Raw genomic sequence first — 22,315 nt, forward strand, 5'->3', positions numbered from 1 at the left:
TTTTTTCCGATGACTTTTGGAACGCGTTCTATTTCGATAGGTGGGGGGTTCGACAGGAAAGATTCGTTTTTTTCCGAGGATTCGTGAAAAGCTGGATTATATAGAGATAGGAGTCGTCGGACGCCAGTGAAAAATGAAGTCGCGACCATCTTGACGCCGAACGTAATTCGGCCTCGCTGGCGCTCAGCAGCGTCAGTGGTATTCGCAATCACGTCGCAGTAGCGAATTTCCGTGCGACGCGCATGCGCGCCGTTTTCCTGTTTTTCCTTCTCGCTCGCTCCAAGACGCGGGCCGCGGCTCGTAGCCTCGTAGCCTCGTCGCCTCGTCGCTGCCTCGTACGTCTGCGCCCTCGAACGGCTCAACGGCAGTTAACGGTGGCCGAGCCGAGAAGGCGTTGAGCTGCGCCATTGTTGAAAAGGGCAGCGCACGAGGCGGACGCCGGGCCTGGACTCTCCACGCTGCTTAACACTTTTCACCGACTCCATTGCTGTGATATTAGATTGTTTTATATCTCCCTTATTAGGTGAGTGAGTACGTATATAAATTCGCGCGCGATATAGGCGAGACGCGTCTGGTCGACGGGAAATCGGCGTCGAGAATGCGGGGACGACACGGGACGACACGACACGATATGACATGGCGCGGCGGGGCGGGTCCGTGAAATGGCGAGTGTTTTTGATGAAAGATTCGTCGCGATTTTATCTCTCGCGGTCCATTATCGTCCGTGGCGATGCTCGAAAACGGAGACGAGCGGATCTTGCCCGCGCGTAAGTGGCGTTAGCGTTTGCGATTTCATTTGCCATTGTCCAGACGCGACGCACGAGACCGCGAGGAATTCGGTCGCGGCATGAGAGTGCGCGCGAGCGCGAAGCGGATCGATCGGCCGTTGCTTTTCCGCCGCGAGCTTTCCACTCGCCGCCATTTTGTCCCGGGTCCGACCTCGCCGACCGCCATATTGGCGTTCCACGTCTCCGACTCTCGCGGTTTCCTCTCCTCTCTTCGCGGGGAGTGAGCGGCTCGCGTCGCCGCAAGATGGTTTCCTCTGCTCTCGTTCCTTCTGTCCCGCTTTTTTTTTTCTCTCGTGTCCCCGTATCTCAATGCGCGCTTGATACGTGACCTGGAAAAAAAAAATTGTCAACTTGTTATTGTTTCTTGTGTATGCACTCGAACTCGGCAACGCCTGATGTAACGCACGCTCTCTCTCTTTCTCTCTCTTGCGTGCGCGCGCGCGCGAGATAACAATATAAATAGATTACGCAATCGCGCGCAAGCGAGGAACAACTCGCATCTTTTTTGCTCTTTTTCACTCCTTTTTTTTTGCTCCCTGCGCAGCAGTCAGCACCTCGCGACTGCGTAGTGCACTCGCTCCCGTCTCTTCCTGCTGCGTGTGCGGTAACCTCCTCACCTCACCCTCCGTCGTTCCCCACCTACATCGCTCGCGAGCCGCGTGATCGATTTTCCGTATTTATTGCGCGCCGCTAATGTAAATCGCGCTGACGTAAATCGGGTTAGACCAGTCCTGGTTTCGCTCGTTGCCGCCTCGGCCGGCGACGCGACGTCAAAATTACATCGTGATAAAAATATGCGATTCGATCGCGAATTGGTTTGGTCACTTGTAGCGAGCAAGTTTTTCGTCATCGCCGATCATCGATAACGTCGTATCGGCTTCAGGTAATCACGCGTTTGACGTTTTTTTTTCCTGTCATCTTTTTTTCTGTGCTCTTCGTTCTCGATCGGATTGTGGGGGTAACCGTTACATTCTCTATCGATATCGTTTAAAAAACCGTCATACATTTAAAGGTCCCGTTCCGTATATACACTGCTAGTATTGAAAATCTGTTGTGCACATTTAGTGTGCTATAGATTTTCAGTATTAGGAAATGTATATGGTCCTGATAAAAGAAATAGTCGAATGACTACCTCCGAGAGGGGGGAGGGGGTCTAGTGGCAGCGGTGGTACCCGCAGCAGCCGCCCCTGAGTCCCAGGGGCCTCCGCGCGATCGTTGTGCAAGCGTTACGCGCAGCCCGGACGTCGCGAGTGCGCGTGCGCGGTGCTTGCGCGTCCTCCTGCATCATCCCCACCAGGCAGTCCATTACCGTTACCAGACACGCACAAAGGAAAAGGCTAGAAGAGCGATCCGACCGACGCATCGCTCATACGGCCATTTTGGAAGCTTCGCCGCTTCGTTACGGAGCTTTTGCCTCCGTCGTCCTCCCGCGAGGGCCGCGTGCGAAAAAGGAGAGAGAGAGAGAGAGAGAGAGAGAGAGAGAGAGAGAGAGAGAGAGAGAGAGAGAGAGAGATAGATAGAGGGAGTGAGTGAGAGCGAGACGGGAGAGGACTGTCGGATCGGTACGAAAGTCGAGAGACGTACTTTACCGGGTACGTCGTTCGGCTCGATGTGCACGATAATAATCGGTCGCGGGAGGACGAGATAGCGTCGGGTCGCTCGGTCGATCGATAGTACGGTTAGGAAAAATAGCGCGAGAGAGGAAGAGAGAGAGGACTACTCCGTCGGCAGGTTCTGCATTCTTACGTTATCTGGTTCGATTCTGGTACGATACGTCATTTTTCACGCTTGTTTTCTCATCTGTGTAGAAACGAGGAAACGAAGCCAGAACTACCATGGAGGACGACCAGCAGTTCTGTCTCAGGTGGAACAACCACCAAAGTACGCTCATACAAAACTTCGACACACTCCTTGAAAGCGGGACGCTGGTCGACTGCACCCTGGCGGCGGAGGGGAAGACTCTCAAGGCCCACAAAGTAGTCCTCTCCGCGTGCAGTCCATACTTTGAGGTAAGCAAAATGTTCTGTTATTTATTATTATTTAATCCTACAGTCTTTTCCTATCTTCCTAGGGATATTTTGAAGCGATTCTCTTTTTCTCAAGATACTACTAGATCTTGTAGGTCTTTTCTTTCTCTCCTTAATATTTTCTTAAAATTGATATAATCGAGCAAGATTCTTTTCTCTTTTACATTATTGTAATAATAAATTTATAGATTATTATTGCCCGTATTTGAAAGTAGAAATATGATTGCGATAATTTAGCCACGTTGATACAATTTCATTAATGATTTTCAATTATTTATTAGTGAAAATGCGAATTACAATTGGAAGAATTTTGATTCAAAAGAATAATTATGAACATAACAAATTATATTAATAATTGTGCGCCGAGTGAAGCTTTCCCCCTTTTATTTCTTTGTTCATTTGGCTCAGTCGGGTTAGATCAATACGAAATATGTTGGGAGGGAGTGAGATAGATTGTTGAGAAGCAAGGGGGGAGTGGGAGGAGGGGGGATCTCAAGTTGAAACAAGATGGCCGTGCTTGTTGAACGTTGCCTGGGCAGAAGTGTAGGAGGTGAAGTGGGGGAGAGTGGGGAGCAAAAGCCTGAAGCCCCCTCCTAGGTCCTCTTGATCAATACAAGGAAAGCAAGATGGCTGATTTCCAGGGCACTTGCCCTGGGATTTTACCCTAATATGGGTGGGGATGCAAGAGCGGCTGTTGCAATAATTGAATGCTGCTCTATGAAAATTAATAATATGCTCGAATTGTGCCTATCTGTAGATGTTAGCTCGTCCCAGATGCAGCACTTTGCATTCTTGGCTATAATATAGGATATATGAGAGATCAATACTTTAACGCTACTAAATAAATACTTGTATTTATGCCATGTAATCTACGAATAATGTTTCAAACTTGTAGAAAGCAAATGTTAAATAAAACATCTACATTAAATATAAATCAGGAAAAGAAATTATTATATATTTATAACTCTACCATTGTACTCATTTATCTGAAAAAAAATTATGTATTTTTGTGTTACAGTGCCTCCTCAGCGAACACTATGACAAGCATCCAGTGTTCATACTCAAAGATGTTAAATTCAAAGAACTTAAGGCAATGATGGATTATATGTACAGAGGGGAAGTAAATATTTCCCAAGACCAACTGGCAGCACTCCTCAAAGCCGCCGAGTCTCTGCAAATTAAGGGCCTTTCGGAAAGTAAAACTGCTGGCAGTAGTAAGACGGAGTCCAGGCCACAGAAAACCGTCTCACAACCAACAGCACCGTCGTTAGACATTCCACACGCGTCTTCCGGTCTGACGATAGAAAAGAACAAAGTTCCTAGGCAGAGTTTGGCGCAAAGTTCCGTGGGGGATATACCAGAGGATACGGCTAGTCCTCAGGTGTCGAAAGGGTTGTCCTCGAGGTGAGTCTTTGAGGAAGAATAATTTCATTATGTTGTAATTTAGATGTGAATGTAATCTACTCGTTTCAAAAATATTGCTAATTTTTACGTTCTTGCTCCTACAGGGAAGGTTCACAAAGTCCAACGTCAAGAAAAAGAAAAAGGTTTCGAAGAAGAAGTTTAACCGAAGATAGTACGATAGAAAATCAGGACGCATCGAATTCCAGCGACATGCCTCAGCAAATGGGTGTACCGGCGCTTGGTATCGCGCCAGTGGCAGACGAAAAAGTACACGCAGACCCAACAGACTCTCTCGGCAGGTCAGCTTTAATGACGCAATTGACGAAACCTGCTGATGAGATGTTACAGGTAAAATTGTTCGCTGAACTCTTCCGTTCTCTTTTTTTTTTTTTGCGTGTGCCAACACTCTAATAGAAGCTGTCGTTAAAAACGCTGTTTCTTTCGCTTCGTTGGTAAAGAAAAATCGTTCTCTATTCTACTGCTTTGGTTTTACCTTTTCCTTACCGCTGCAGTGTGGAAACGGTTCGAGACAATTTTCTCTTTTTTTCGGATTATGTTTTGTTCCATGAAGATTCTTTTAAGGTTTCTAATGCGTTTTTAATATTTTATAGCTGCCACTCGAAAAACCCGAGCCAAATGATAATCTCATCGAGCCAAAGTCTGAATACCTAGATGACGCTGAGGAGGGTGTCGAAGACCTAACGCTGGATGAAGATATGAATGATCTTAATGACATAGAGCAGGACAACAATCGAGCTGGACCGTCCCATGACCCCGCCCAACACCCCGGTAAGTTTCAAATAATGTATTTGTTATTTGTAATTTGTTTTTTTTTTATCGTAGCGAAACGCAGGGTTTTTTTCTCGCTTAGAGATAATGTGAATTGTAATATATACATTTAAACTTGCGCATCGCTAAGTAGCGTTGCGCATGTAAAAATATGAAGAGTATACGTAGCAAGTAATTGCGTTTTGTATAAAATTATATGCTCTGAGAAAGAGTCAACGACATTAGCGAATCTTCGATTCAAAAAGTTTATTTGGATCGAAGCAGAGCTTGACGTCTTGTACGATTGGATAGTGATTCTTGAACGGAAATCTCGGTATTGCTGGATCGCGATAATCAGTTGTTTCTCTCTTGATCGTAATTAGGAAGGGCTTTTGTACGTTGAACGAATTAATAGTTTTGGTGTCGCGAAGTCGTTTCGTTGTTTTGTTTGTTATCTATTAAAACGGGACGTGTAATAAATTGGCCGACACTAGCTTGGGTTTCCTCGTTGCAGGTGGGGGGGCGGGAGCGCGGTCTCGGTCGAGAGGGAATTTCGGTATTGGTGACGATGGTGATCGTAATGGTGGCGGTGGTGCCCCATGGGCTTCCCATTTCCTCGAATGTAATAAAGTGCCAAACATGAGACGGCCGCGCCCGGACGCTGACGTAGCCGCGTTGCTTAAATCACTGGCGAACAAGCAGGGCAGAAAGTATAGCTTAGACTCGGTTAAAATGTCCCTGGAGGCAATATTGCAACAGGGGGTTAGCACCACTCAGGCGTCCGAGATGTACGGCATTAATCGCTCAACGTTGCAGTTCTATTTGAAAAAGTTGAACGTCGTCAGGAGGAGATGGAAACACCAACCTTCTAGTCCAATCTTCACCCCGGTCCAGCCTAGACGGACTTAGTGTGCAACACGCGCGAATATTGTAGCATTCTATGCACCGTTCTTTTAACGTCGAGCCCAATCAATGACGGTCATTAATATTAATAATTACTATATAGTTTGAAACAGACTGATCTAAACTCACTCTTGGATCACTTAAAGATCGAACGATAATTCTTATAACATGCACATTACCGAGATATTCTTCTGTTTGCATGTTAACGTCACATTTATCCAGGAATTGAAATTCCGACAAGAATCACTTCTGAACTAGTCAAATTTAATGATAATTCTATAATACGCACGTGCAATTTCAAAGTACGACAAGTTGATGTACAAAGTTATTTGAACTTTAAATAGTCTGAATCTATCAGTATTATTTGTCTATATTTCTTGAATGTGTTACGTGTAGACTATTTAAGCGAAATTACTTAAAATTTGTGTGACTTCTGTATGTATGTATACGAATGTATGTGTGCATGACGATCTGCGGGGCGGATGTGTTATGGTATTTCACGTAACTTGCCAAATATTGCTGTAACGAGTTATGAATATAGAAGAATATTGTATAATATAAATGTATTTTAAGCACTCCCACTGTATAAGGGAAACGTGCGACTTTCCGATTGTGAAACCCTGTGTTTTGTTGTGTTATTTCTTGGCCGGTATTACATATGTGCTCCCATGTTTTTGTTTTCCTTTAAAAGAGTTTATGAATAAAGTACCTTCTTCGTTCCTAGAATAACGTTTTTATTATTACTTTCATCTGACATGATAATTGCGAAATCCACTCGAAATTTTTAAACAAGGATTTTTCTCAGACTTGCAACTTGATAGTAATTGAACAGTTTTAATTCAATTATTAAATTGAGGTGTCAAAGTAGTTTTCGAGATCTTTACTCACGGCTTATCTTGCAAATTTTTAATTGTATACAACGTCGTATCATGCAAAGAGTAAATATTTAACGTCACATTGAGATTTATCGGACGACGATTTATTTTAGCAGGTATGGGCTCATGGCATGTTACCGGTGACCGAAGTAATGCGGGGGGTGTTGTGGGCTCCGTGGCAGCTCCTGGAACGGGAGATGAGGTTTTCCTCGCAGCTCAGGAGGCTGCACAGGCTCATCGCGACTCACAAGGTAGGCTCAGTGGCTTCATGTTTCATCTGCCTCCTGCCCCCCCCCGTAACAATAGACACTCGCATAATTTGCTCTTCTAAATCATTAGAATCCGAGTTATTTGCATCACTGATAAAATGCAAATTTTAAACAAATTTATGGCCATGTAGAATAGAAACGCTCGTACTCGCGTTTGAATGGGCTCGAGAATATGGAAAATTTTTAAGACAGAAATGATGATATCTCGTTATCTTTTTCTAATGTGACAAACCGACAATGGCTCATTCACAAGCGCGAGTACGTTGATAAAAGTTTCGATGACATGTTGACACGCGCGCGTAATTATACGTGCCTATTGCGCAGGCGGGGCGGAGCTTCTTTTTCTTTCGTTGTTGATAACGTGGTTCAACCTAGATTCCGGTGCGTTCAAGTGTAGCACGGTCTCTGAAAGAGCTTTTTTATTTTCTATCGGAGCATGTAGAGCTTTCTGTTAAGAATTCTTAAGTTCTTTCTGTTTGTCTTTTTATCTTTTTCCTTTCTTAACGTAGTGTCGCGACAAGTGAGACTTGACGTAAGACGAGCCGCACGTGCGTTTGCGCGCGCCTTTTTTCCCGCCGTACAGCAATCCGTTTTCCATAATTGGTTTCGCGATATTCGTTCTGCCGTCTCGTCTTCGTTAGCCTCGCAACGCGCGACTCTACGGCCTCTCTCTCCTCCGAAAGGAGTTACGACATCGCGAGGACAGCCCGCAGAGAGTTCACGAGACCTCAATATCTCGTGTCAAAAATCGCGCGTAAAAAATGTACAAAGAACGATTACAGTTAGTTATACTTTATCCGCGATGATAGTTACACGCGGTTTCATATAACAGTAGTTACAGTAAATTATAGATAGAAGTAACATCGCGGAATTTTCTAGTATTATTTTTACGTAAATAAAGTATATTCAACGTTGATGAAACAGCTATAGAAAGAGATAATCAAGATAGGTGGCGCTTACGAAAATCGAGAGATCATAGAATCTTTTACTATATTGTACCTTGTTGAACGAAGTCTAAAGCGTGGACTATCGATTATTTTTTAAGCTTATCGATTTTCTTTCAGATACAACGAGCCGTTTTTATTAACCAAGCACTGTGTTATTGATAATTAAAGTCAGTAATAATAATTAAAAATAGTTATAAACGGAATCGCGCATCATCGATAATTGGAAACGTGTAGGTGTAAAGATCAATGGGTATAAGGATTGAGTAGGATGTCTCTCTCGATAGTCTCTCTATCTTTGAAATCGGTTCGTTTCGTTCACGTTCATGAATTTTTCCACCAAGTTGAATAATGCATTGCGTGATAAATTTCAACGATTAGGAATTTCGACACGCGATTGTTTTTTATATGAAACGACGTGATATATGACATACTTGTTTTTATGCGGAAATACGTATGAAACATAACTCGCTATTTTATAGTCTGATTTCATTTGCGGAAGCAATTAAAGCTCAGCGATTAAATAACGAAGGAAATTTCGGAACGTATCCGGTTGTTCCCCTGTTGCTATGGGAAATTGAAGCTGGAGCAACGTGAGAACTTCTCGGTGGATAAGAATATAACGGGGCTTGCGCGATCGAGCGAGTATGAGCCAGCAATCTCGCCTTGGCTCTAATCGGCGTTACGTGCCTTTCATGAAATTTGATACTACTGTATATATTGTAGGTAACGTTGAGCACCTTCGACAATGATCATTTTACGCTGATTCTCGGCACAACTCGGAAGTAGTCGTTTCACAACCTATGCAGTTATTCGACTCTAGAGTGACATCACCCGAATTTCTAAGTGATTAGAAATTGCGTCGTTTTTCCTCGGTATATTCATCGGTTACACATTGCGTGTGAATTTTCAACCTGCGGAGAATATTGATGAGCTACTTTCAGCAAGATCGATGCTGATCGATGCTCTTTGGATTACGTAAATTTTTATCCCACTTGAGACTCTGTATCGATATAATTAAGCTATTTATTTCTTTCAATTTTTTATGCGTTATCATAATCGTCTATTATTAGATGACCTACTACTTTATGTATCACATTTAATTGCGTATTTAATTATGTATGCAAAACGGATTTAATTATTTGAAGACCGAGTGAATCTTGTAAATTAATTTTTTTCCAGACCTCTCGTAGCGGACACGAGAAATCTAGCTAATCATGTTTGTGTATAGGCATATATACTTAATGTCTGGTCGAGGCATTCCCACGAACGCTCACCTGACCTTGGGGCCACGTGAAACTTTGAACGAACGCGCGTGGTAGGGAAGATTTCTACCGAAAAAAGTAGAAGAGACGGCAAGAAGCGAACTTTCTGGCGACGAGAGATATGCGTACGTTCTTCTATCGCGGTGTCAATTACTTGCAAAAGGCGTCGTTTTGAAATTCACAGTCATAAAGAATAACGAAAAATCACTATCATTTCACGATAGATTTTACGTCAATTTGCAATAAAGTCAAGGTCAAGCGATTATATTATAGTTTTTCAGGAAAACTGGTAGAAACAGCTATATTACATATATTGCGTATATAATACGTAACATTTAACAGTTATGTTTATTTGAGCCAGCGAGTGAAAAATTGAGATTGTGAAGAGATAAATTCTCTGTTATTTAACGAGAATGCGTTAACGAAGATAACGCATTCTCGTTAAACAATAGAGAATTTATCTCTTCATAATCTCTAAATAACTAAATAAATTGAACTATCCGTCGTGGTTTACCGATGACCTAGATTTATCACGAATTCGCGTATAAGTGCATTGAATTGTTGTATCAAGGCGATTATGTATATTACGTAACAACAAACGGAAAGACTGCTGTACAGTTTCTCAGCAGTACGACAGGTAACGATAGTTTCACCAGTTTTACCATAACGAAGTTAATAACAAATTATATGACAAGTATCTAACTTTATTAGGCATACGTAATAAATGACATTTTTAATAGACTAATTTAACAAACATTCGTTTAAATAACAATTTCGGCCAATTCCTTTTCCGTTTGCTCGTTAAGAAGGTAATACGAAATTTTTGTCGGTTATTTCGGTTGGTTGGCAATGCAAGTTTCTTGCCGAGACGACGGAGACCAGCTTGCTTGCATCTGCTAATGTACGACGACAGCTGCACACTGAGCAGCAGCTGATGCAGCCGGATACCGGTCGCCCCAGATGGCTGAGCCGGAAATCGTCCGCCCGGCACGTCGTATCTTTCGTGATCGGGTGATCCCTTTACAAATCGAAATATAAAATTATCTCGTTTATACGCGATGCGATAACAATTCACTACATAGGGACAATAAAATTCAATTTCCCTTCAATTTTAGAGCAATCACGTTATTATGAAAGAAATGAAACATGAAGGGATAATCTTTGAAGGAGAGACATATTGAGAGAGAAGAATAGCGTAAAAAAAAATAAACGTTAATATATTTATTAAATTGATTAGTTTAGATGGAGGGATAGGAGGGTTTTTTACTTAGGCATTTAGATCGGTTTTTTTTCGTTAGCTTTTAAGGTACATGATCGCCCTAATGCGGTGATCCAACGTGGGAATCAAGGTAATTTCGGAGAGAGAGGAGCGGCCTCTCTGTCAATGCTAGCGTTGCTAAATCTCGAATTCGTACTCGCGATCGCGCGGTTCCTGACGTGTTACTCGATGACGGTGATTCTTTTCGCGATGTCCTTACGCGCCAGGTGCCCGTGGAATCGCGAGTTATCATTTGTTAAGCTCGTTACGGTAGACGAATATTGCGTTCTGCCTCTATTTTTTTTTTTCTTTTTTCGTATATGCTATGTCAGAGTGTGTCATGTGTTGTCGCGCGCGATACACTTTCAAGAGAAAAATTACATTGGACAGATGCTCGCATTGATAGCGAAGGTCGTTTTTTTTTTCAACGTCAGAGACTTGTTGCCTTGAATCTAGTTTTTCGTACCGTTCGAGGAAGAGGGGCTCACACTTAAAATCGCGCTTCAAGCCATCGCGAGAGACCCCATCCGGGGTCCTTCCTTTAGGTTCCTCTGCTCCACGGATAACGCGTCTCTCCATCTTTTTTTTTTTTAATTTTGGAATCTCAACATCAAAAGCTCTCTCACACATTTCGTTATCGCTTCTTGCATTCCGTATACCTTCACGCACGTTTGTTGGTCTAAGAGTTTTCGTTTGTTCCATGACGAGACGCCGAGTTCGCGATTCTAGGACCGGAGTTGCGCCACGTTGTTCGCAGCGCGTAGATCTCTCTTTTTTTATTATTTCTCTCGTGAATATTTTCTGTCGCGGAAACACGCGAAAGCGTTCCGGCGACGAGAGAAAGGGTAAAGATAAACGCGTTCACGCCTGTCCGAAGGAACGATCACCGAAGACTCGAGGTATCTTCGGCTGTTTCTTCTGGCAACAGTGGAATCTCTGCGTTTACCTCTGCCAATCCGGGACGAGAGTCACCCTCAGATCCCAGATAATAAAAAGCCCATTGTAGCCGTGACGTGTTTTTTTTGTTGGTGCGAGAAAGAACCCGGTATACATGTAACGAGGGCGCGGTGTGCTCGGAATCATGCACGGAAGTCGAATTGAGCAAGGAACAACTTGCCTGAGAATCGCGTGAGAGGACTTATTATGATCCTACATCCTATGTCCTCGTTTATCGCGGATTGGAACAACCGAGTGCGTCGATGTACGGCCAGTCGTGTGCGCGAACTCTTACAGTATAATTCTCTGCTCTCTATATCATTATCGTACAGGGTGATGTCTCGCGTTTTCCTCTTTCCTCTCTTTCCATTGTGCACGACGAAGAAGCGCAGGGAGCACGGACACCCTCGCTTTTCTGCCTGCCTCTTCCTCCTGCCCATGTACATCTTACTTGTCTTGCCTATCTCTTTTTTTTCTTCCTCTTCTCTTTCTCCTCGAAATTCGCGCTTCTCATACGGCTGGTCGTAAGTCGCGAAACCGGCTGGCCGAAAATCCGCCTCTCGCTCGCGATTCGATCGATCTCGCTTTTCCCAAGAGAGGGATCGGCGAGGTTCATCGGCGTCTTGTAACGTTCCTCTCACGCATCGCGTACGTTCACACGTTACTTATATTCACGTTGGGTTGCGGCTCTCTATAAAAACGTGGTCGGGGGAAAAAAAGACGAACAAAAAAAGCACGTTCCACATCAAGATCTTGGTCGCGCAAGCGCGCGCGCACCAGGATATGCAGTACGATATAACGATGTGTGAACAATTTATATATATTATATATTCATATATATAATTTTTTTTGTCCATTCCGTGTATGCGTACACTCGATAGTTTTTAACCCATTTGTGCCATATATATATACATATATATATTTACATATATCTTTTTTTTTTTGGCGTAATTCGTCTTTTGCATGCCACGCTTCCTTCGGTAGTGTAACTATACACCTTAACTCTGCGGAAGTGTGCAAACGTGACGGCGTTTAGCCGGATGTCTCCCGTAGCGACGTCTGCATGGTGATGGTTTGTGGAAGTTTTATTATCTATGTACGTGAATGATATATAGATAGAAGATCATCGCGAGACGGGACCCGCAACGCCGCTCATGCTCGCACCCTTTCGACAAATTCTTTTTTTTTTTTTACTAACCCACGTGTACATAACTCGCTTTTTTATCGTAACGCATAAAACAAACTATTTAATTAACCTGATTTACATATATATCTTATTATGGTTTCTCATATGAGCATACATACATGCGTCACGTATGTATGTATACATATGAGTGTTCGAAAGAAAGGACTCCATATAGTATATATATATATTTACACTTATATATACGTCGTATATATATATATAATATGCTTAACATTATTTATATAATACTATTTTCTATTCGATATATATCGCTATATATATATACATAAAATATTTATAACGATTACGTATAGACATTCACATCGTTGTCATTATTGTTCATGGTATTGTACTTATTCGTTATTCGATTCTCGTTGTGTTGTTGTACCATGCCATGTCACAATTTTTCTCTGTTATATCTATATTCCCTCTTTGTGTTTTTTTTTTTTTACCTGTTCCAAGTGTTTAGGCTATGATGAGGAAGCGCTCGAGATGAAGATGAGAACGCAGAAGAAGAAGCTCACTGAGCTGTTACGATCGAGCGATTTCTCAATCGGAGCGGCTCACAGAGTTTCTTCAGGATCCACGAAGAGAAAGAATTCGATGTCGGAAGAGAGAAGAGCAATTTGCAAGCGTGTCTTTTGCACGTTTGCGAACACTACACCAGGAGTGGAACTGTGCTTTCGTAGTTTTTTTTCTGCGAAAGCATTCTGTAATCGCGGTATGACGCGTTTTAACTTTTCGGATCTCTATGATCTCATTTGAAGCTTATCTTTATGATGCTCTCGCTCGAGCGAGCTAGAGTTTCAAAAAGATAACATGAATAGGAGCCATAGATTTCGAAAAATTAACAAAGTATTCAAGTGTCAAGAATGTACGGACGGCATCTAAATCAATACGATTTAGATGTTTACGTGTGTATCTTTGGCATCGAATATTCGTCCGTTTATTTTTCGATAATTTTAACGGATAACTTTCACGATTTTGCAGCGTACTGATTTTTATTCAAGCGATCTTTTCGCATAGAATAAAGCTTGTACGCTCGCGTCTTCTTCTTCAAGACAGAAGATCGAAGATGGCAGCGGCACTAATAACTGGTAATAATTGGTAAGGATACTTTACGAGGTAAAACAGGTAATACTTGGATCAAGATAAAAAGGTAATGGTCCGTTAAAAGTACTAGTTAACCTGGTTATATTATATTATAACTCGTAATTTCGTCTACGTAAACACGCTATTTATTCTTACATATGTCTCGAGTTATACATGCAAACTTAACACGCATACGTAATTCATATTTTGTACTTAAATTATGTGTAACAAAGTGATTAGTGTTTGACGTTATCGCAAATAAAAATAGCCGCGCGTGCGAGTTAGCGAGTTTAAGTTGGTTAATATTCCTTCTCGCAAGTGATAGTCGCATTTTTATTTGCAATACGACTGTTTCTTTTGATTTTTTTGTATGAAAATGGTATGTTTGGAATGCATTCAGGAAAACGCTATTAACGCTATTTGTGTCATTTTATCTTTGCTTTACGTCTAATGGTAAAGATAGAATGACACAAATAGCGCTAATAGCGCACTTTCTGAACACACTTCTCCATGAGAAAAACATGTGAATGAAAATTGAATGTATAGGTAAATGTTCACGGATGTTTAATTTATGTATGTGTGAAATAATCAATTTTTACATGTGTTTCATTGCATTTTTTATATTGATTTTGGATTACGTTTCGCCGTTATAGTGGTAGAAAGAAAGCCTTTCTCATTCTTGACTATGATGGTGGAAAGTTTAAAACGATATAAAAATACAATGTGTATTGTCATGGAAAAATCTATTTTTTCTATTAATTACTTTTAGCTATTTTATCGAGATTATAGAAAATTTAAATTTTTTTTCTAATTTTTCTAATATCGAGTTTGAGAAATATTTCTTTCGATTTCGGTATTAGAGAATTAAAAGTAAATTTTCTACAATTTGGAGAAACTGCATCGTGCCAGTGTTTTTCATTTTTCGTTTACAGAAAATTGTACAGATTATGATTATGCTCTGTTTACAATATTCAAGCTGAAGATATCGGAGAAGAGTGGCTTTTTCTGCTTTTCAAAGACTTCATTATCTTGACTTGATAATTTATGCAGTGTCATATTTCTAAATTTTCTGTTTATGAAAATTGTCATTTGGTTGGCCAAAAAGAAGAAAGAAGATTGAAGAAAATGGAAGCAGATGCCTGGGCGATCTGAAAAAGGACCAAAGGGTGAACTCATCGTTGATTTCTGAATTACATTTTGAGATTCAGAAAGTCAAGATTTATATTAAAATTAAATTGGATTACCATTGAATTTCCGATTATCCTTAATTTAGGATTTTCGGATCTCAGGAAGATTATTTATATTTTGCAAAGACTGCATATATTTTCTCTTTACTGTTTTGGTTTTGTCTATAAATGCGTTTGGGGAGACATTATTAACGCTGTATGTCATTCTATTCTTGTTTTATGTTTCTCATAAATGATGAAGATAGAATGACAAATAGCGCTAATAGCATCTTTCCGAACGTACCCCAGATTTTCTCAGTCACAATGTTCTTATTTTTTTTTCGCTCGACTTTTTTGAGCCTCGTGTTCGTGATGTGTGTGATCTTTTTTTGCAAGAACTAGGGATGAGGAAAAATGCTCGAGTTCGAAGATCTCGCTTTTCGAATCTTTAAACAAGAGCTTGGAAGACGTCAAGAAACTTCGATTCTTGGAACTGGTAATGTATTTAATGGTACAGTATTGTGGTAACCCCATATAATAAATAGTGTAACATTCGCGATTAGTAATAAGTAATAATAAGTAATAATATAGTTTGTAAGACTTTTTATCATATTGCGGCGTAATTAAAAAAAAATTTTTTTTAATTTATATGTGGTTTATAACATAATTTTGTTCTCTTTTAATAAGATGCTTTTTTACTTTAAAATATATATTTATTAAATTGGAGCGATTCTAGAAAAGTTTGATTAGATTTCATAGATATTTTTTTCTATGATCTCAAACTTGACACGCGTAGAAATCATGATGTTGGTGTTTTGTATGAGAATATTTTTTTTTGTATGTGTGAAAAGTTGGAGCATAATTTTCATCTGATGAAGGATATTATCTTTGTATATATTTTTAAGTGAATGAATGATATTTATCTAATAAGACATTTTTAGATACTTCTAGATAATGATTTATCTAATAAGATTATTAATTAGGATATATTCTCTAGCTTTTAGTTTCTTTAAGATAATTGTTTTTAATGAAAAACTTTATTAATAATTATATTCATCTTTTGAAAATATTTGATATTCGTATTTATTACGATTCTATTTTACTTTTATGGAAATCTACCATAAAAATATGATGATTTCCATGTGTTAAATAGTGAAATATATTAATGTAATTTATCGGATTTATTCTGATAAATTAGGATTATATGTGATGTCAAGAAGATTTGTCATATAGTTGCTTTCAATAAAGCATTTTGCTTTTTTTGAGAGCAAATTTTGCGAGCCAAATTTGCCAGGGATGTGACGTCGCTAACATAGTGAATTGCACAGATGCCTATGTGATAAAAAGGTAAAAGGTATTATGTACGTAAGTATTTAATCTTGTGTGTTGTATCGGCACGCAAGATACTTTCTTGTTATATTTACATATACTGAATCTGGCAGAAATAGTTGAGATGTCTTGTATTGTTTTTTAAAGTGATTAAGCATTTCGATGATTATCGAGAAGCTTAGTATTCTTCTGCCTTGCTAATAGTAATAGTTCAATGGACAATAGTACTCGTAAATTGATAGCTTCTATTTCTGCCATTATTCGTTTATTATACCAAAAATAAGATATACTCTTGGCACGTTTTTTCGATTTTTCTTGATTTATATATATACACACACATATATTTATGTATGTATATGTATATATATTCCTACGAGATTATCACATCAGGCATATGTCAAATGCCGAATCATATCGTGAAATTACAATTTCAATTTTATATATATATATATATATGTGTGTGTGTATGTATATAATGGATGAAATAATTTTCATGATATATTGGCGGAACATTGCAATGATGCTTTTGTCAGTTGATTACTTTTCGAATAAGTTCATTTCACAATTCTCATCAACTCGACTCTTTTCATTCAATGGTCAAATTTTTCAACAGTGTCCGTGTAAATTTGTTTTCTTGTAATCTCATTCCGTGGAAATTGCGTCGCTTTTTGTTAGAAAGTTACGCAATGTTCGCTGAATGAAAACAGATCGATGACATGTCCGATATTATATTTTTCCTCTCCTCTTTTATTCTTCCTATTTTTTTTTAATTTTTCAGCTCAATGTATATGCTGCGTTAAAAGCTGGATTTTATTGTTTCGGTGAATAGTCCGTCCCTCGTAATGAAAAATGTATGTATGAATTTTTTTGTATGAATGAAATGTTTGACTTCTCATATGTTTCGATTTGAGGCAGAGGGTAAAGCATGTAGACTCTTTTCGGAGCTTTTCATGCAAAATTAATCGGATTATGAGATTATTGCAAGTTGCACTTTTGGGTCGTCAAATTTAGGGCGTTGGCGTGCAAACAACTATCGATTATCTTTGTATCGTTCGTGATCGAAGGAAGCAATTTTGATAGTCTCTTAACGCGTTATAGGGAGCCTCATCACCACGTTTCGCGGATGGATAATTGAATTGTATGCATAGAATAAATTATCTTCTGATTATTCTATTCATTGATAACGGTTGATTTAACGAATTTGACTTTCAGGTTTTTGTTAAAGCTGATCGAGTTATCTTTGAATGTTTTTATGCGCGGTTTTATGTGTTTATCTTCATTCGGATATGTTGCGAGCAGTGGCGCAAAAATGGTAAGATTCGTGCAGCAATATTGTGTCGCTCTTCGCAGATATCGAATGATTACAACAAAGTAAGTTTGGTAAAATTTAATTCTGGGTGTATATAGCTTTAACAAAAATTTTGAGAATGAAAAATCGTGAAAAATAATCGTTTGGATGATAGAACGATATGAATATAATTTGTGTGATGTAATTGAGAGGACAATTATTTAAATTTTCGAGGAAAATGATTTTTACGTTCATTTTCATTGAAAATATGAATAATTTTCTTAATGAGCTGCTTAGGATTTTTATATTGATTTGCAACCTCGTTGCGGGTCTCGCAGAGGTTTCAAGTCTTCTGAATTTCCAGCTTCAGCATCACAGAAAATTACATATAAATTCATTTTATTTGAAATTATAAACATTTTTACGGAATGGAGGTTTTTAATGCATACTATTCAAAATTAACTGACATTGTAACAGCAAAACACAAGGTACAATTCATATAGGATCGTAGGATTAAATTTAACATCGTTCCCATTTTACGAAAAAGGTTGCTACTTTATAATCGAAATAGTTCATAAACGTGAGAGAATATTTATCAACTTTTATTTCCTGTTGTTAATATTTGTATAAATTCTTGTCTTCATAAAAAAATACTTTCAAAACTTGAATAATCGTAATGTCTGTAATTGACTTGACTGTTATCATTTTAATGCAATTATTGCTTCTCTGTTAATCATTGCTGCGCAGCGATCATTACCAGAGCTGCAATACATTGCACAAATGGTAACTAATCTTTACAAGAACAAGGATTTATGATGTTTACTCAAATAACGAGAAACAGGTATATGTTTGGTAAAAACTCATGTTTATGTATCTCATCTATAATTTGAAAGAAGTACATTTGGATTTTAATTCATTCTTCTTGATGCAATTTCCAATTTTCACGACAATCGAGACTCGACAAAACTGTGACAGAACCGATCGCAACTGATTTAGATTCAATCATTCCCTCGCACGTGAAGGAAGATTCCACTGAATGGAGACGCGTTGTATGCTCGCGTGATAGTTGTGGAGGGCCCCACGGTGTTTCAGAGTCTTATCTCGGGTATCGTTGCTCACGCTGTGACCGACGTTATTCGGTCCAGTATTCCCTGGAAAGGCATCAGCGCTACGAGTGCGGGGTGGAGAAGCAATTTTCCTGCGGGACCTGCCGACGACGTTTCACCAGGGTGGACATCATGCGGTCACATCAGAAGAGGACGGGTCATCGTTTAACACCCTATACCAGACTAGTCAAGGTATCGCCTTTGGACCGTCACGTCTCCGCGACAGAGGTTTTCCCGAGGGAATACGAGAACGAGAGCCATCAACAGCAGCAGCAACAACAGCGGCAACGGAGAGGCAGAGGGGGCATCAATAATTCTAGCATGTCGATTTGTCGTAGTTGAATCTTTTTTCCCCCTTTCGTGATTTCTATTTCTCTCTTAACGTTTCGAACCGAACCTGAAAGCAGAAATCACGCCGTGATGCCAAGTTTTTTTTAATCTTTTCCTTTCCTACGAAGTAAATTTAAAATATTTATATTTAGAAAATATATCTAATAATAATGATTTCTTCGAGCAATCTACCGTTGTTATCTGCTTTCCATGGGCGTAGATGCGACGTTACGTAGCTCGACAGAAATCGGGATGGCTTTATCAAGTTTCACATTGACCTCCAAGAGAGTAAAATTCTTACTCTCGTACATATTGTTTTATTTTTAATTTTTATTTTGTTAAAAATTTTTTTTATATTAATTTTGATGAAATCACTTGGAGTTCAATTTGATCTTTGGTTGTCACATTATGTCTTCAAGAAGTTATCTCGTCGAGCAGTATATTAACTCGAAATTATATTTGGTATTATAATTATTGGCTTGGCTCGCAACGTGTAAAATACTATGTTTGATTTTAGTATGTTCTCTAATTAAACTCGGAAGCGTTTTGTTTTATTTTACTCAAATTAATTGAATTTTGTCAATTTGGAGTTTAACTTTTATGTTGCTATCTTGAAGAATTTATTACGATTTTTCAAGACTAACTGTTTTTCTACATAAACAGGGAAAGCGTATTTTAAAATTTTATTTGAAAGAATGTTATATTTGAAAATGTTATGAAAATTATAATACTTTATATAGTTATATTGCGCATAATATTCTGTAAATATGTCCAAATTTAGAATTATTAGAAATTATTTTGGTGAGAGAGAATCATTTTCAGAAATATAATCGACGTTAACATTGTTGTAAATCGGTTCGTTAGAAATAACGGCGCTAATTTCAAATTTCTGTTACAATAAATGACTAATTTCTATAAAAAATCGACCAGACGTATGTGTTCTAATGATGTTTTTTCTCATTGTTTCTCTGGAAGTATTACTGATCGGACAAAGTGCAGTCTAATACTAGAGATTTCTCACATTTTCACGCGAGTAATATTTCATTAAATAATGTTTTATTTTTTCTATTCGAAGATCTTGTGAAATTATTTTCGAAATTTATCATCCAATTACACGGACGTGCAAAATTAAATTAAAGGCTCCCGAGTAGTCGCGGCGGCTATGTTGGAATCGTGACATCAGTAAGCGAGAAATGACACGTAAATTTATGCTGCAAGCATTTGTAAATAAAGACAATTTGGATAAATCTAAATTTAAATGCTTTTAAAATACCTAAAAAATGGGTAGAAATTTTCTTCCCTATAATAGTCAGTAATAAATGGTCGTAAAAGAGAGGTAAAGTGAGCCTAATTTCGGACAGAAACACACGATTTGAACAGCTGTTGAAATGAATGTAATATACGTTTTTATTTCAAGATAACTATAGTTTCTGTCCACTTTAAGTAACATGTTACATTTTCCACAATTAAATAAATAACGAAATGGCATGCAGCACAAATTTCGAGCATGTACTCGCTTTCGGCGCGCCGAGAGCACATGTACATGGGCTTGTGCTTGTGTGTGTGAGCGTGTGTGACTACCCAGCAAACGAGAATGGATTGAAATGAATTGAAATGGATTCAGATTTTCAGAAATCTTGATTCACGAATGTTAAAATGAATACTTTTCTGAATGCATTTTTATTCATTTATAGGAATTGCATGGAGCATAACTTTATGTCTTTCAACCTAAAAATAATATTAGCTTTTTCTGTGCACACAAACACAATTGTGAATACTGTTCAATTCAAAATTTTGAGTAGGAAATGCAGTTTTTCAATCCACAATTGCATTCAATTGAATCTAATTGAATCCAATTAAATCCCAAAAAAAGTATTCGCTATTCAAAATACGCATTCGGATAGAAAAAAATTTTAGTCTATTTTAATCCATTCTCGTTTGCTGGGTATTAATTTCGCCACATTTCGCCAGGCTGCCGACTGATTTTGAATCGCATGCCACCGACTACTCAGGAGCCTTAATGTTTCATCCGAAGATTAGACGATGGTATTCTTACGTATTTTGGCGCTTTAAAACATAATCTATCCAAATTGCTTCGTTACGTCACAGTCTTTCCAATCGATGGGGAATAGTTTAGATTCTCTAATATCTTTAAAGTCTCTTGACTAGCTTGGTTTTCAAAATGCTGAGATAAAATATGCAAACTTATGAAATATACGAATTGCTAAGTTAAAAAAATATTGTTCTTCTCCATTGGTAAAAAGAAAAAATTGTGACGGGAGCAATTCAAACAATGGTTTCAGAGCATCAAAAAATATATAAGAATACTACTAGTCTATCTCCGGTAAAAAAATTTTTCGTATGTCTGTGTTATTTATATAATCGAATTTGTAAGTTATTAAAGACGAAAGCATTTTTTCTTTTACCAAATATCACTATAAGATTACTTCATCAATTATTGTTAACAATTGTTGTTGAGTTAATTTATTTTTAAAAAATTCAACTATATATATATATATATGATCTTCGGTTATACAAACACATTTTGTCTTCAGCTAGAACGAATCATTGTCAATTAAAGCGTCTTTAAAATTTTTTTCCGTAATATAAGAATTATCATCATGTTTCGTTCATTTGTCAATGTCTCCTTTTCAGCTTAGTATTTCATTAATATAAGTTTGTTGTTTGCTCTCCGTATAATCTCGATTTATAATCGTTAGTTATGTGGTAAACTTTCTAAGTAGAATTAACGTAACTATAAGCTAACGTGCACGCGAGGAAGAAGCATTCTTTTTATGAGTCTTTGGAGAATCTTATACGTATGCTTTCGTGCCAATCGTATCGACCTTGCATCCAGTCGTATTTTTCAATCCACAAATGCGAATCCGACCAGTTGATGGACCAGATGAAGAACAAATAAAGAATCTCTTTGGAAAGAATCTTCTACTTTTTTCAATTGTGCGAACCCTACACCCAGCTTTTCAGCTCTCGTATCGTTGCGAATGTAAAATAACTTAGTTACTAACTTTTGGTGTGGCATAATCTTCAAACCTTTTCATATTATCAAATTAAAAATTTTATTACAAAAAATACTAAAATTAGCCATTAATCTTCTACAATTTATTTAAATATTTTTAAACGTTTGAATCTAATTCTCAAATTTTTCTTTTTAGAAAATAACTTCAAAATATCTGGCAATTAAGATCATATTCATCCTTTGAAAAAAAGTAAGTCGTATATTTCATTTATATATAAACACCGTTTACATTATTTTTTTAATGAAAAATTAGGAAATTTAGGGCGATATTTATTTTGAATTCAAAATAATGCCAGTGCGTAGAAAGAGTCTGAAAAAGAAAGGAGAGAGAGAGAGAGAGAGAG

At 38.4% G+C, this 22,315-nt stretch overlaps 1 protein-coding gene across 50 annotated transcripts in view; it reads left to right on the top strand.

The window, feature by feature from the left end:
• The first annotated feature begins 324 nt into the window (after window positions 1-324).
• LOC105145116 (longitudinals lacking protein, isoforms A/B/D/L) overlaps window positions 325-22,315 on the top strand; it is a 191,214-nt gene continuing 169,223 nt past the window's right edge. For 19 of the 50 annotated variants that reach the window (XM_087414261.1, XM_087414244.1, XM_087414252.1 and 16 more), the window contains exons 1-6: window positions 334-523; window positions 2,597-2,797; window positions 3,834-4,219; window positions 4,324-4,567; window positions 4,831-5,008; window positions 6,879-7,016. In XM_087414261.1, the coding sequence (XP_087270387.1) occupies window positions 2,624-2,797; window positions 3,834-4,219; window positions 4,324-4,567; window positions 4,831-5,008; window positions 6,879-7,016 (1,120 nt within the window). In that variant the 5' untranslated portion in view covers window positions 334-523; window positions 2,597-2,623. Of the gene's footprint in view, window positions 524-2,596; window positions 2,798-3,833; window positions 4,220-4,323; window positions 4,568-4,830; window positions 5,009-5,501; window positions 6,620-6,878; window positions 7,017-22,315 lie in introns of those variants that run through there. The other 31 variants (XR_015547686.1, XM_087414264.1, XM_087414272.1 and 28 more) reach the window with 8 other exon arrangements.

Source organism: Acromyrmex echinatior, chromosome 16 (genome assembly GCF_024713525.1).
Source record: "Acromyrmex echinatior isolate Ae372 chromosome 16, ASM2471352v2, whole genome shotgun sequence".
Taxonomy (NCBI): Eukaryota; Metazoa; Arthropoda; class Insecta; order Hymenoptera; family Formicidae; genus Acromyrmex; species Acromyrmex echinatior.